At 41.5% G+C, this 12,369-nt stretch overlaps 1 protein-coding gene across 1 annotated transcript in view; it reads right to left on the bottom strand.

The window, feature by feature from the left end:
• Positions 1-10,936, bottom strand: part of SLC26A7 (solute carrier family 26 member 7) — a 93,849-nt gene extending 82,913 nt beyond the window's left edge. Inside the window, exons 1-3 of the mRNA XM_040354619.1 lie at positions 10,572-10,936; positions 4,632-4,742; positions 742-911 (exon numbers count right to left, since the gene is read on the bottom strand). Coding sequence (XP_040210553.1) covers positions 742-911; positions 4,632-4,742; positions 10,572-10,761 — 471 coding nt within the window. The 5' untranslated portion in view covers positions 10,762-10,936. The remainder of the gene's footprint in view (positions 1-741; positions 912-4,631; positions 4,743-10,571) is intronic.
• Positions 10,937-12,369: the final 1,433 nt, after the last annotated feature.

Here is a 12,369-nt window from a genome sequence, read left to right as displayed (position 1 = left end):
GGACACACTCAACCCCTTCCTCGCCCCCTAGTGTTTAACCCCTTTACTGCCAGTGTCATTTACACATTTTTATAGCACTAATCGCTGTATAAATGACAATGGTCCCAAAATAGTGTCAAAGGTGTCCCATGTGTCCGCCATAATGTTGCAGTCGCGATAAAAATTGCTGGTCACCTCCATTACTAATAAAAAAAAATAACAATAAAAATTCCATAAAACTATCCCTTATTTTGTAGACGCTATAACTTTTGCGCAAACCAATCAATATACACTTATTGCAATTTTTTTACCAAGAATACATATCGGCCTAAACTGAGGGGAAAAAAATAATAATTTTATATCTTTTTTGGGATATTTATTATAGCAAAATGTAAAAAAATATTGCTTTTTTTTCAAAATTGTCGCTCTTTTTTTTTTAATAGCGCAAAAAATAGAAACCCCAGAGGTGATCAAATATCACCAAAAGAAAGCTCTATTTGTGGGGAAAAAAAGGACGTCAATCTTGTTTGGGAGCCACGTTGCACGACCGCACAATGCAAAAATGGTCCGGTCATTGGGCAGCCAAATCCTCCGGGGCTGAAGTGGTTAAGAGATTCTCAAAAGTAGACCAGTCTAGTTGATCTACGATGCAAATCTGGAAAATGTGAAATACAACACAATACAATTTTGGATTATCTCATCTTGTAGGGAAATAACTGAATTTATGAATTAAATAACCCTACGCAGCATAGAGGCACTCACTTGTATGACTCCACCTAGGAAGGTTACAGCTGCAGCAACTCCTATTCGTTGCATTTCAAAATCAGATATAGCCATATCTCCCAATGAGCCATTAGTGGCAGTGCCATTGTTCCAAGGAACAAGCCTCTCAACAGCTGAAGCAGAGATCAGGGATGTGATAGCAAAAGTACCTGAAACAGAAAGAAAGAGCAGTAAGCTGGGCACACATGGCTAAACACTCTTAGCTAGATTCAGCTAGGGCGCCGCATCTTTAAGGCGATGTAGCGTATCGTATTTACGCTACGCCGCCTTAAGTCAGAGAGGCAAGTACTGTATTCACAAAGCACTTGCCTCCTAACTTACGGCGGCGTAGTGTAAATGGGGCCGGCGTAAGCGCGCCTAATTCAAATGAGGATGGGGGGCGTGTTTTATGTAAATGTTTGGTGACCCGACGTGATTGACGTTTTTTACGAACGGCGCATGCGCCGTCCGTGTACATATCCCAGTGTGCATTGCTCCAAAGTACGCCGCAAGGACGTATTGGTTTCGACGTGAACGTAAATTACATCCAGCCCCATTCACGGACGACTTACGCAAACAACGTAAAATTTTCAAATTTCGACGCGGGAACGACGGCCATACTTAACATTGGCTACGCCACCTAGGGGGCAGCTTTATCTTTACGCCGGTGTACCTCTTACGGAAACGGCATATCTTTACTGCGACGGGCGCACGTACGTTCGTGAATCGGCGTATCTAGTCATTTGCATATTCTATGCCAAACTCAACGGAAGCGCCACCTAGCGGCCAGCGTAAATATTGCACCCTAAGATACGACGGCGCAGTCCGTCGTATCTTAGATAGGTTTAAGTGTATCTCAGTTTGAGCATATACTTAAACTTACGACGGCGCAGATTCCGAGTTACGTCGACGTATCTACTGATACGCCGGCGTAACTCTCTATGAATCTAGCTCTCTATGAATCTAGCTATCTGTTCCAATCACTGGATTATAACTAGACCATGAAAGCCTATTGCCGCGTACACACGATCATTTTTCAGCATGAAAAAAACAACTGTTTTTCAGCATGTCCAAAAAACAAAGTTTTCCCAACTTCATCATTAAAAACGATGTTGCCCACACACCATCGTTTTGAAAAAATGATCTAGCAAAGCGCAGTGACGTACAACACTGCATTAAAGGGTTTGTAAAGGATTTTTTTTTATATCTTAATAGCTTCCTTTACCTTAATGCAGTGCTGTTTTCATGTCCTCATTGTTCGTTTTTGCTCTTAAGTTGCTGTAATTCTTCTCTGATCTCCACACTTCCTGGTTGTCTGTTTCCTGATAACCACAGTGCTGGGAGCTTTCCCTCTGTGGTCACTAATCAAGGAGGTGTGATTACTGTGTGTCTAAAACCCCACAGCACCAATCAGTTTTGTTTTCCAAACCATCACTGCCCTTTATTGGCTCTGTGGCTCTGTACATCACAGAAGCAGGAAACAACATGCAAAAATGAAACTAGAAACTGCAGGTACATTATATGATTGATTTTTAATCATTTTTAAAAGGAATCAGTTAATTATTATGTCTCTATACCCTGTAAACAGTCATTTCAGCAAAAAAAAAATTTTTTCTTTACAACTCCTTTAAGGTAAAGGAAGCTATTAAGATAAAAAAAAATATCCTTTACAAACCCTTTAATTTTATGTTTTTATGAAGTTTTGTATAATAAAATTTAAATATATTTAAAATCATAGTACTGTAATGGTGCCTATAATGTCCCACCACATATGTAGTGTAAAATATTGATGTTCTCTAGGGATGTTGGCACTAATATCATCAGATTTTCTTGCTCTTTCGTACTATTTATAATGAATATAGACCACTACGTAAAGTGAAACTTTAAATAAAAATTCTAAATGTACAAACAGGCAGACCTTTAATGCAGAAGAGACAAACATCCGACGGATGTTGGCTCAAACTTGTCTTGCATACACACGGTCGCACAAATGTTGTCGGAAATTCCGAATGCCATGAACGTGGTGACGTACAACACGTACGATTGCACTATTAAAGGGAAGTTCAATACCAGTCGTGTTAGTAGAAGTTTGGTCAGAGACGATTCGCGCTTTTCAGTCCGTTACAGCGTGACGAATGTGCTATCTCCATAATGAACGCTAGTTTTACCAGACCAAGAGCTTCTGTCTCATACTTGATACTTGATTCAGAGCATGCATGGAATTTTGTGCATCGGAATTGGCTACACACGATCGGAATTTACGAGAACGGATTTTGTTGTCGGAAAATTTGAGAACCAGCTCTCAAATTTTTGTAGCCGTTTTTTTTTTTAACAAGAGCAGAAAAACACCCCAAATCTTCCCTGTTTGCTTCCAGGGGAGACAAACCCTTGCATGTAGAGGGGCTATTAGGGCCTTGTTTCATGTAGATATGAAAGTATAAGCTCAGTCAAGTCTAAACCTAAACCTGCTCCCACCCCCATTCTAAGCCCTACACTAACTACACTGTAAAGGAAAGATGACTAAACTTACCTATTCTGAAGGCACTCCAGTCTGGTCATGTGATCTCCCCAGCGGCCCGGCTTTCATGAAGAGGAGAGATCACTGGCAATGGCTTCAATGCCTACGTGGTGACGTCACCCATAGGCTTACTATAGGGCATGCTTTGTTGGCAGTCCCTCCTCTACACCAAGACTGGCGCTAGGAAACAATCATGTGACCCCGTGTGGAGCACCCTCAGTGTAGGTAACTATAGACATTTCTTTAACAAGGTACGGAATTTATAAGAAGAGATAGAATAATGTAAAAATTTTATTGCTACATATTTGCATAGTTTACAAGGTTGAAAAAAAACACGTCCATCCAGTTCAACCTATGTGTGTGTGATTTTTATTCATTAACAGTTCCCTTAGCTCTGTATATTCTCCACATTTTTAATGCCCTAACAGTAAAGAACCCTTTCCCCAAGCTACAGTCACGAAAAAAATCGCTGTTAGCCGCCATTAGTAGTAAACAAAAACAAAAAATTTATAAAAATGCCATAAAACTATCCCCTATTTTGTAAACGCTAGAAATTTTGCGCAAACCAATCGATAAACGCTTATTGCGATTTTTTTTACCAAAAATAGGTAGAAGAATACGTATCGACCTAAACTGAGGAAAAAAACAAATTGTATATATGTTTTTGGGGGATATTTATTATAGCAAAATGTAAAAAATATTGCATTTTTTTCAAAATTGTCGCTCTATTTTTGTTTATAGCGCAAAAAATAAAAACCGCAGAGGTGATCAAATACCACCAAAAGAAAGCTCTATTTGTGGGAAGAAAAGGAGACGCCAATTTTGTTTGGGAGCCACGTCGCACGACCGCGTAATTGTCAGTTAAAGCGATGCAGTGCCAAATCGCAAAAAGGGGCCTGGTCTTTTACCTGCATTTTGGTCCGGGTCTTAAGTGGTTAAGAGTAAACAGTTACTGAAGTCACCTTCGATTTGTAGATTGTAATCATATCCCCTCTTAATACTCCAAAGTGAGTACTGCATTCTATGTAACCGATGCTCATTTCTGAGGTCATCCACCCTCCTTTATTAATTTTGTTGCCTGTTGCTGAACTGAATTTTTAATTCGATGCCTTTCCTGAGGATCGGTGACCAAAACGTAAATTTTAGCTTTGTGCCACTCTTCTTATTATTTGGCCTAAGGTAGATCATGGATAACTTGCAGTTTTTACTAACCTAACCAACTGAATACATGCTTTAATTCTATATTCTCACACCTCCCAAGCATACTTGATACTGTTAGACAGTCCAAAATCTCCAACAGTGAAGGCAAAGGGCATCCAGGTTTTTTTCTTATCATTGGGTACATTCTGCTTCCGTAACTCTTAGATCTCACCTGTGGAAACATGTCGGCCCATGCCAAATATGGCGTAGATCAATGGTGGAAACACAGACCCATATAATCCAAACATTGGGTGAACCGATGACATCACAGCAAAAGCCAGGCCTATGGAGCCAAAACAAAAATTAGCACTTGAGACAAAATTCGTGTTTCATTGCATCTTATTAATCTAAATGAGGAAAACGTCTCATTATGTCAAGTCAATAGATCCAAAGAGATCAATATTGAAGTGTAAGTATAGACCAAACTTTTTTTTGTTGCTGTTTTGTACAAAGTAGGGAATAGTTAAAACCCCCAGAGTTTTACTTTTTGCTGTCTGTGTCCCATTGCATTCTGAAGATGCAACACAAAGTAAAAGAAAACCTTGCTAAAGTAATTCTACACTTATAGTGGTATTAAATAGAGTTGAGCGGACACCTGGATGTTCGGGTTCGGGTCCGAACCCGAACTTTAAAAAAAATCCCAACCCGAACTCCGAACCCCATTGTAGTCAATGGGACACGGACTTTCAGAAAAAAAATGTGCGGAGGTCCCCGCATATTATGGGGAACCCCGCCGTCAATTAAAAAAAAAAATGACGTGCGGTTCCCCCTAAATATCCATAACCAGACCCATTATCCGAGCACGTTGACCTGGCCGGCCGCAGAAAAGAGGGGGGGACAGAGTGCGGCCCCCCCCCTCTCCTGAACCGCACCAGGCCACATGCCCTCAACATGGGGAGGATGTCCCCATGTTGATGGGGACAAGGGTCTCATCCCCACAACCCTTGCCCGGTGGTTGTGGGGGTCTGCGGGCGGGAGGTTTATCAGAATCTGGAAGACCCCTTTAACAAAGGGGACCCCCAGATCCTGACCCCCCCCCTGTGTGAAATGGTAATGGGGTACACTGTACCTCTACCATTTCACGAAGGAAGTGAAAAGTATTGTAAAAAAAACACACTGACACCGTAGAATATAGTCCTTTATTAAAAAAAACTCCAGCGCTGAAAAATCCACTCGTTCCCGGCTTCCAGCGTTGTCCTCATCCTGCGACGGTGATCTCCCGCGATGAGAAGATCCTGCGGCGTCCGGGTCATCTCCGATCCATCGCTGAGAAGATCTATCCGGAGCGCAGCATCGCCGACCTCCTCATCGCCGGACACAGCCCAGCGGAATGACGCGCTCGGGCTGTGTGACATTACTTATATAGAGGAGGCAGGGGCACCCGTCACGTGACCCCGCCCCCTCTGACGTACCCTCTGCTACGTCACTGGGGAAGCCCAAAAAGAGGGAAGCCAGGCTTCGCCAGTGACGGGTGCCCCTGCCTCCTCTATATAAGTAATGTCACACAGCCCCAGCGCGTCATTCCGCTGGGCTGTGTCCGGCGATGAGGAGGTCGGGGATGCTGCGCTCCGGATGGGGGTTCCCCTTAATATCTATACCAGACCTAAAGGGTCTGGTTATTGAATTTGCGGGGACCTCCGCACATTTTTTTTTTCCCGAACTCCGATCCCGGACCCGAACTTTTTTCAATTATTCGGGTTCGGGTCCGGGTTCGGGAAAAACCCAAAGTCCGTACCGAACCCGAACTTTACAGTTCGGGTTCGCTCAACCCTAGTATTAAACACAAAAGCAAACAGTTATTATATTTCAGCTTAACAATTCTTAGATACGTTTTTCTGTATTAGTTCCCTTTTTTAGGCTTTCATTCTATTTTTATTTGTTGATTCAGCCGGCAAATCTGTTGCTTTTCAAAAGCACAAGCTCTCCAGAAGAATATATCAGTTCACATGGTAATGTATTTAAATCTGCTAATACATTTAACTCTCCCCTCCAACCCCAGACTGACAGTGATGATGTCTGCTGTGCCTCCGGTGTTTATTCATCCTTTTAAATAAAGGAATTGTCAAAACTTTTTTGGTGAATGGGTAGGGGTATATATATACTAGAGACAATGGGTGATCTAAAGAATGCGCCCTAATAGCCGCCCACCGTTGCGCCTGTGGAGGAGTAGATGATGCCTAGCTGCTGTTTAAAAAATAAGTGAACAGAAAAATAAGCCCAGTGAGGATAGGCTGATTGATCTGACTACATCAGATATAAGGTAACCATCAGAGACTGTGTGGTTAGTCCCATGAATAAGTTTTTATAACGAAACATGTCGGGGTATTGCCACACAGTCTATTTCTATTTTTACCAGTGAATGCTGCGTTTTTTGGATGCAGAGTGTGCTTGAAGTTTTTATTTAAGTGGATGTGCAGCTTCATCTGACAGCTATCTTTGGCGCCGTGAGTAGGAGAATTGGTTTCACTGTTTTTCGCTGATCGGGGGTCCGCGGTGACCGCTTCTCACCATCTTTGACGTTTGAAGGAGTTTCTTGATGTGACATTTTTGCTGTTTTACAAGATTTTGTTTGTGAGTGTACTGTTTGAAGTTTTATTTTAGTGTGCTATTAAACCCTTGACGGTATCACACTATTTGCACTTCCTTTTTTCTCTCTCTGACATATATGTGAAACTTATTGGATGTCATATCTGGATTACATCTTTATTGACGGGAACACCTATATCTGATAAGGTTTTTTGTGCCAAAACACGAGAGTGTGAGGCATATCTATCCGGTGAGTGTCCATCTGATGGGGGAGGAGTCACATAGCACTGTCGGGTGTGGTGAAAGTTTTTGAAAAGTTGAAGATCTTTGGATCCTTAAACACATGAACTTTTTTGTTGGTCAAGTTTTGAACTATTTTTAAAGACTGTTCTTTTGCACTTGTAGTGCGTTCACTTCACGTTTAGTTAATCACGGGTGTTTATTATTACAGTCACAGTTTAGTGTTCATTCCTCAACTGGGTATATTTTGCTATTTATCACTATATATCATTATATATGGGTTGTAATAATCTAATTTTTTTCCACATTTAGTCAAATATGCACAGATATTTGTTAGGGCTGTTTTAATTTGTTGACACCCCTTAGGGAGTGTGATCATCTTATATATTTTTCGGTATATATATACTAAACTGTCTGCACGCCACTAACTAACCTGCCTAATCTAACTCAAGTTCTCATCTCCATGTTATTATCACACTGTACACGGCTGCCGTGTAAGCAGCCTTATGTAGTGTGGGGTGTGGACTTAGCCCCCTGAGCCATGATTGACCAAAGGCACAATGCTTTTGGCCAATCATGGCTCTCACAGCAGATTGTGTTGTGATTGGCAAAGCATGCAGGTCAGGTACATGCTTTCGCAATCAGCATCCGTCAATTCACTGCTATCTCGCAGCGCATTATGGGGCACTCCGCAGCGCTCAAATTTGCCACGAACGCCCCATATGATCAGTTTGTTTGTGAACAAATGAACACCCGATGTTAGAGTCGAACTTATGTTCAACTCAACCCATCCCCACTCACTAATACAGGAGGTGTGTTACTGGGCAGATCAATGGGTGAAAACAGAGAGAAAAAAGTCAAAGACAAGAAAACAAATACAGCCACCGCATCTCATGCTTGATAAGCTGCAATATAATACTTTTTTCGTTTCGGGTTTATTACAGCTGTAAGCTGGCTGTACAATATGTTTACTATGTCTATATATTTTTTTAGTTTTACAAAAAACAATACAGGAAACAGCTGTGAGAAAGGATTCCCAGAGTACTAAGGGTTTTCTAAAAAGAAAGCACAGCACACATTTCAGGGAACTTCACAGAATTTCAGAAGCAGCCAATTAGGGAAGAGAGAAAGAGGGGACACTCTTCTGGTTTATTAAAGGAACTTCAGCCCCCTTGTGTGTATGTGCCCCCCCTGTAACCCCTCTCATTGCTGGTATCCACAAAAACACACTCACACACCCAGTCAACTGTTGTCTGTGACCCACCACTCCAGCACCACATGTCAGGTATTGTGCCACCAACTTCTTTCTGATGTCATTGGGAACCTGGCTATCCCTTTTGGGCTCAGACAGCCAGACCCCGTGATGCATGTGAGGTCTGCCCTCCTCCAAGGTTGGGTTCGCCCTCCTGCCTCTGTAATGTACCCAAAGCCTCCTAGGAAAAGTGATATCAATATCCCTGGGGGCTGCACAAGTAGAGATGACTGGAGGAGGAACAAGCTGGACACAAAATATAAAAAAAAGTAAATTATCAAGGAATTAAAATGGATGTAAACCCTCACATATACCCAGTGAAGTGAACAGCCTCAGATGATACACAGGGATGAAACAAATCTCCCTACATAAGTTTTACATGTATATCTACTGTCTTCAGCTTTATAAATTCTTTAGAAAGTGCACATTCTGTTAGAAAATGTTCTTCCTGTTTTAGCAGTGGTAGGGTAGTCTGGGCATACACTCTGTGTGAGCTGATTGGAGGAAAGGCACATACTCCCCTCCACATAGGCAGAGGAATGAAGACACTTGCAAAGCTGTACTGTGAATATACCAGCTCTCTGCTTGTCTGTCTCTAAGTTCCCTCCCCAACACACATTTGCAGGTTCTCTTATCTCCTGTGTCAGAGAACTTGTCAGAAGTTATGCTTATAACAGAGGAACCGAGCAGCAGAAAGACACAGGACTTAGAACTTTGGAGAGAGATAAGTAAACACTACAGATATATGTGCCCCGGTCAGATTTCATAAATGGGGTTTACAACCACTTTAAATGGCAGGTTTATATATTACGGAGAGAGGAAGGATTGCAACCTGCAACCATGCAAAGCTATGGTAATAAGTGAAGGCTTGTGTGACAGACCACTGTACTCAAGATGAGTCTGTCCGCCGTAAATGCTTCCTCTGTCCGGTACCACACAATCCAAGACCCCTTAGCTTTCCCATTCACTAGTTGTAGCTCAGTGTAGGGTAAAACATCAGACAGTTTATTAGAACAAGAATACAGTCTTATACAGTATACAGTTAATGAGGAGGTTCCTCAGACAGGTGGCTGGAGTGGACATTAGCATCTCCAAACAGTATGTGTCCCAACATTATGAATCAGTCACTATTTCTAATATGTCATATACAGGGTTCCCAGAATCTGTGTGTCTTGGGGGGACATGGACCTGAATCCAAAGTAACTCCACCTCAAGGGTACCCAGGCATACAGCTCACAACCAGCACCGTTCCCCCAAATGTCAGGGCCCATAATCGGTAGGCAAGAGGCTAGCATTCAGTCCCCTCCAAAAGCCTCTGTCACGGCTAGGTCTGTCACAGCTTGTTATAATGCATGTCTAAATTTCAGCTTGAGCTACTGACCTCTATCAACAATAGGCATATTTTAACAAAGCTATTAAAGGTTGAACAGGAAAAAGCAGAACTAAGCCTTAAGATTTTACCAGTTGGCTGAAAGTGAAAATACTAAATATTCATATGCAATATCATATGGTTTAAATTCTATTTTTGAGTCTTAACCATAATACATAAAGAAGAAAATAAGCAAAACCATTATACATTTATTTTAAGAGATGCTTTACTTTATGTTTAAATTATTTTTATTGTTTTCACATAAATAGAAAAACGTTACATACTTTCTTAAAAAATCTTCTTAAAATCAACAACCATTATAAATTTCACAAGTTATTCATACATATAACATTAACATATACAAACTACATGCTACAAAAATACAAAAAAAACATTTGTGTGGGTACAGAGCTAGGTCCATCCTTATAATACTGTCTCTATGATGATGTTCTTTAAACTAATGCTTTACTAAAAGAGAACATATTCATTCAAAACACCTGAATCCCTGCTGAAAATGAGACAAGTGTATGGGAACTTATTAGAGATAAAAGACAAAGAATAAAAATAATGAAAACAATGGTGTTCATAAAAACTGGAGTGTACTTCTTACTGAAATCCTACTTAAAGGTGAAGTTATTAATTGCAAGTCGTTTCCTGCTGCTTATCCTGCTTTACAAGAATGTGCAATATTACAAATAGAAAATAAAGCTAGATAGTCACAGTACCGTGTGCCACTTGGTGAACTGTCAGCATGGTTCCGGAGATGCAGTCAGGAATCAGGTTCTTTCGGAGGTTGTACTTGGGAGCCCACTCCAAGATAGGGATTCTTCCGAGACACCATGCTTTTATTTCTGAGCAGCCTATACTTGATATTTGTTTAAAAAGCATACTAAAATAGCTTTTCCTGCATTCCATTTTTTTCTCGCCTCAAACTTTTCAGAAAGAAATATGTGAGAAGCAAAGTCTCACAATACACTGTAACTCTGCTTCAGAGCCTGTGTACCTGAGAGCTGGAATCGCTGCCGTGTAATGTGACCATACATGAGTGCCCTTGGATAAGCTTCCTTCCCACTTACAGGATCAGTCTAGAAGAGGTGGGGCATGGTGTGCAATACGCTATAACAGAACTCTGAAACAGAACAGTCTCTCCATGCCTGGAGCTGAAATCGTGCCAATACTGTTAATGCACACTCTGTCTGAAACACAGTTTAAAGATTCAGAAAAACAAAAATGTTAGAGGAACTGAATCTAAAGAATAGGGATGGGTTTCTGTCAAACCTGTATGTTTGAGGATTGTAGACCCAGCTAATGCATACCTGCCAACTGTCCCTGATTTCGAGGGACTGTCCCTGATTTGGAACAATGTCCCTTTTTCCTCCTCATTTGTTCCTCATTTTGGTCTGATATACCGTATTCATCGGCGTATAACACGCACAGGCGTATAACACGCACCCTAACTTTAGGAGGTTTCAGGGGAAAAAAAACTCTCCACGGCCCCCTGCGTATAACACGCAGGTACAGTTTACCCTCTATTTTCAGGGTAAAAAAGTGAGTGTTATACGCCAATAAATACAGTATATACCTCTATTAAAAATGCACTATTTGTCTATCAAAAAGTGTTTTACAGTGTTAAACCTTTCCTCCCATTTCTAAATTGTTGCATTTGTACATTTCAAAAGCCAATATAAAGGAATAGTGGGCCAGATTCACAGAAAAAGTACGCCGGAGTATCTGCTGATACTCCGGCGTATTTTCAAATTTGCCGAGTCGTATCTTTATTTTGAATTCACAAACAAAGATACGACTACATTTGGCTAAGATCCGACAGGTGTACGGCTTCGTACACCTTCGGATCTTAGGATGCAATACTTCGGCGCCCGCTGGGTGGAGTTTGCGTCATTTTCCGCGTTGGGTATGCAAATTAGCTGTTTACGGCGATCCACGAAGGTACGCGCGTTCGTCGCATTCTCTTACGTCATCGCTAGTCGGCTTTTCCCGTCACAAAGTTACGGCTGCTATTTAGGTGGTGTAAAAATAGACAGCCCATGTTAAAGTATGGCCGTCGTTCCCGCGTCGAATTTAAATTTTTTTTTTTTTGCGTAAGTCGTCCGGGAATACAAAAGGACGTAACGCACGTCGCCGTTTTAAAACATTATGTCCGGGCGACGTCATTTCGCGCAAAGCACGGCGGGAAATTTCGAAACGGAGAAACGGAGCATGCGCAGTACGTTCGGCGCGGGAACGCGTCTAATTTAAATGGTACACGCCCCATTTGAATTAGGCGGGCTTCATAATCATAATACAGTGATCGGCCTTTGAACTTAGGTCAGCTAGTTCAGTAGGGCCAATAAAGGGGCTTTTGGGTAAAACGGCCCCCTCACTATAAACGTGTGAGGTAACAGCAGCCATATTAACAATGTGCTGCTGATAAAGTACATATGTGGAGATTAGTGTAGTTTGTAGGCACTGGCAAGTCTGTTAATGTAGATGAAAAACCTAGATATATGTCCTACAGGTAGTAAA

The sequence above is a fragment of the Rana temporaria genome, chromosome 5 (assembly GCF_905171775.1).
Source record: "Rana temporaria chromosome 5, aRanTem1.1, whole genome shotgun sequence".
NCBI lineage: Eukaryota > Metazoa > Chordata > Amphibia > Anura > Ranidae > Rana > Rana temporaria.
The sequence above is the reverse complement of the archived record's forward strand: the minus strand, read 5'-3'. Positions and strand labels throughout refer to the sequence as shown.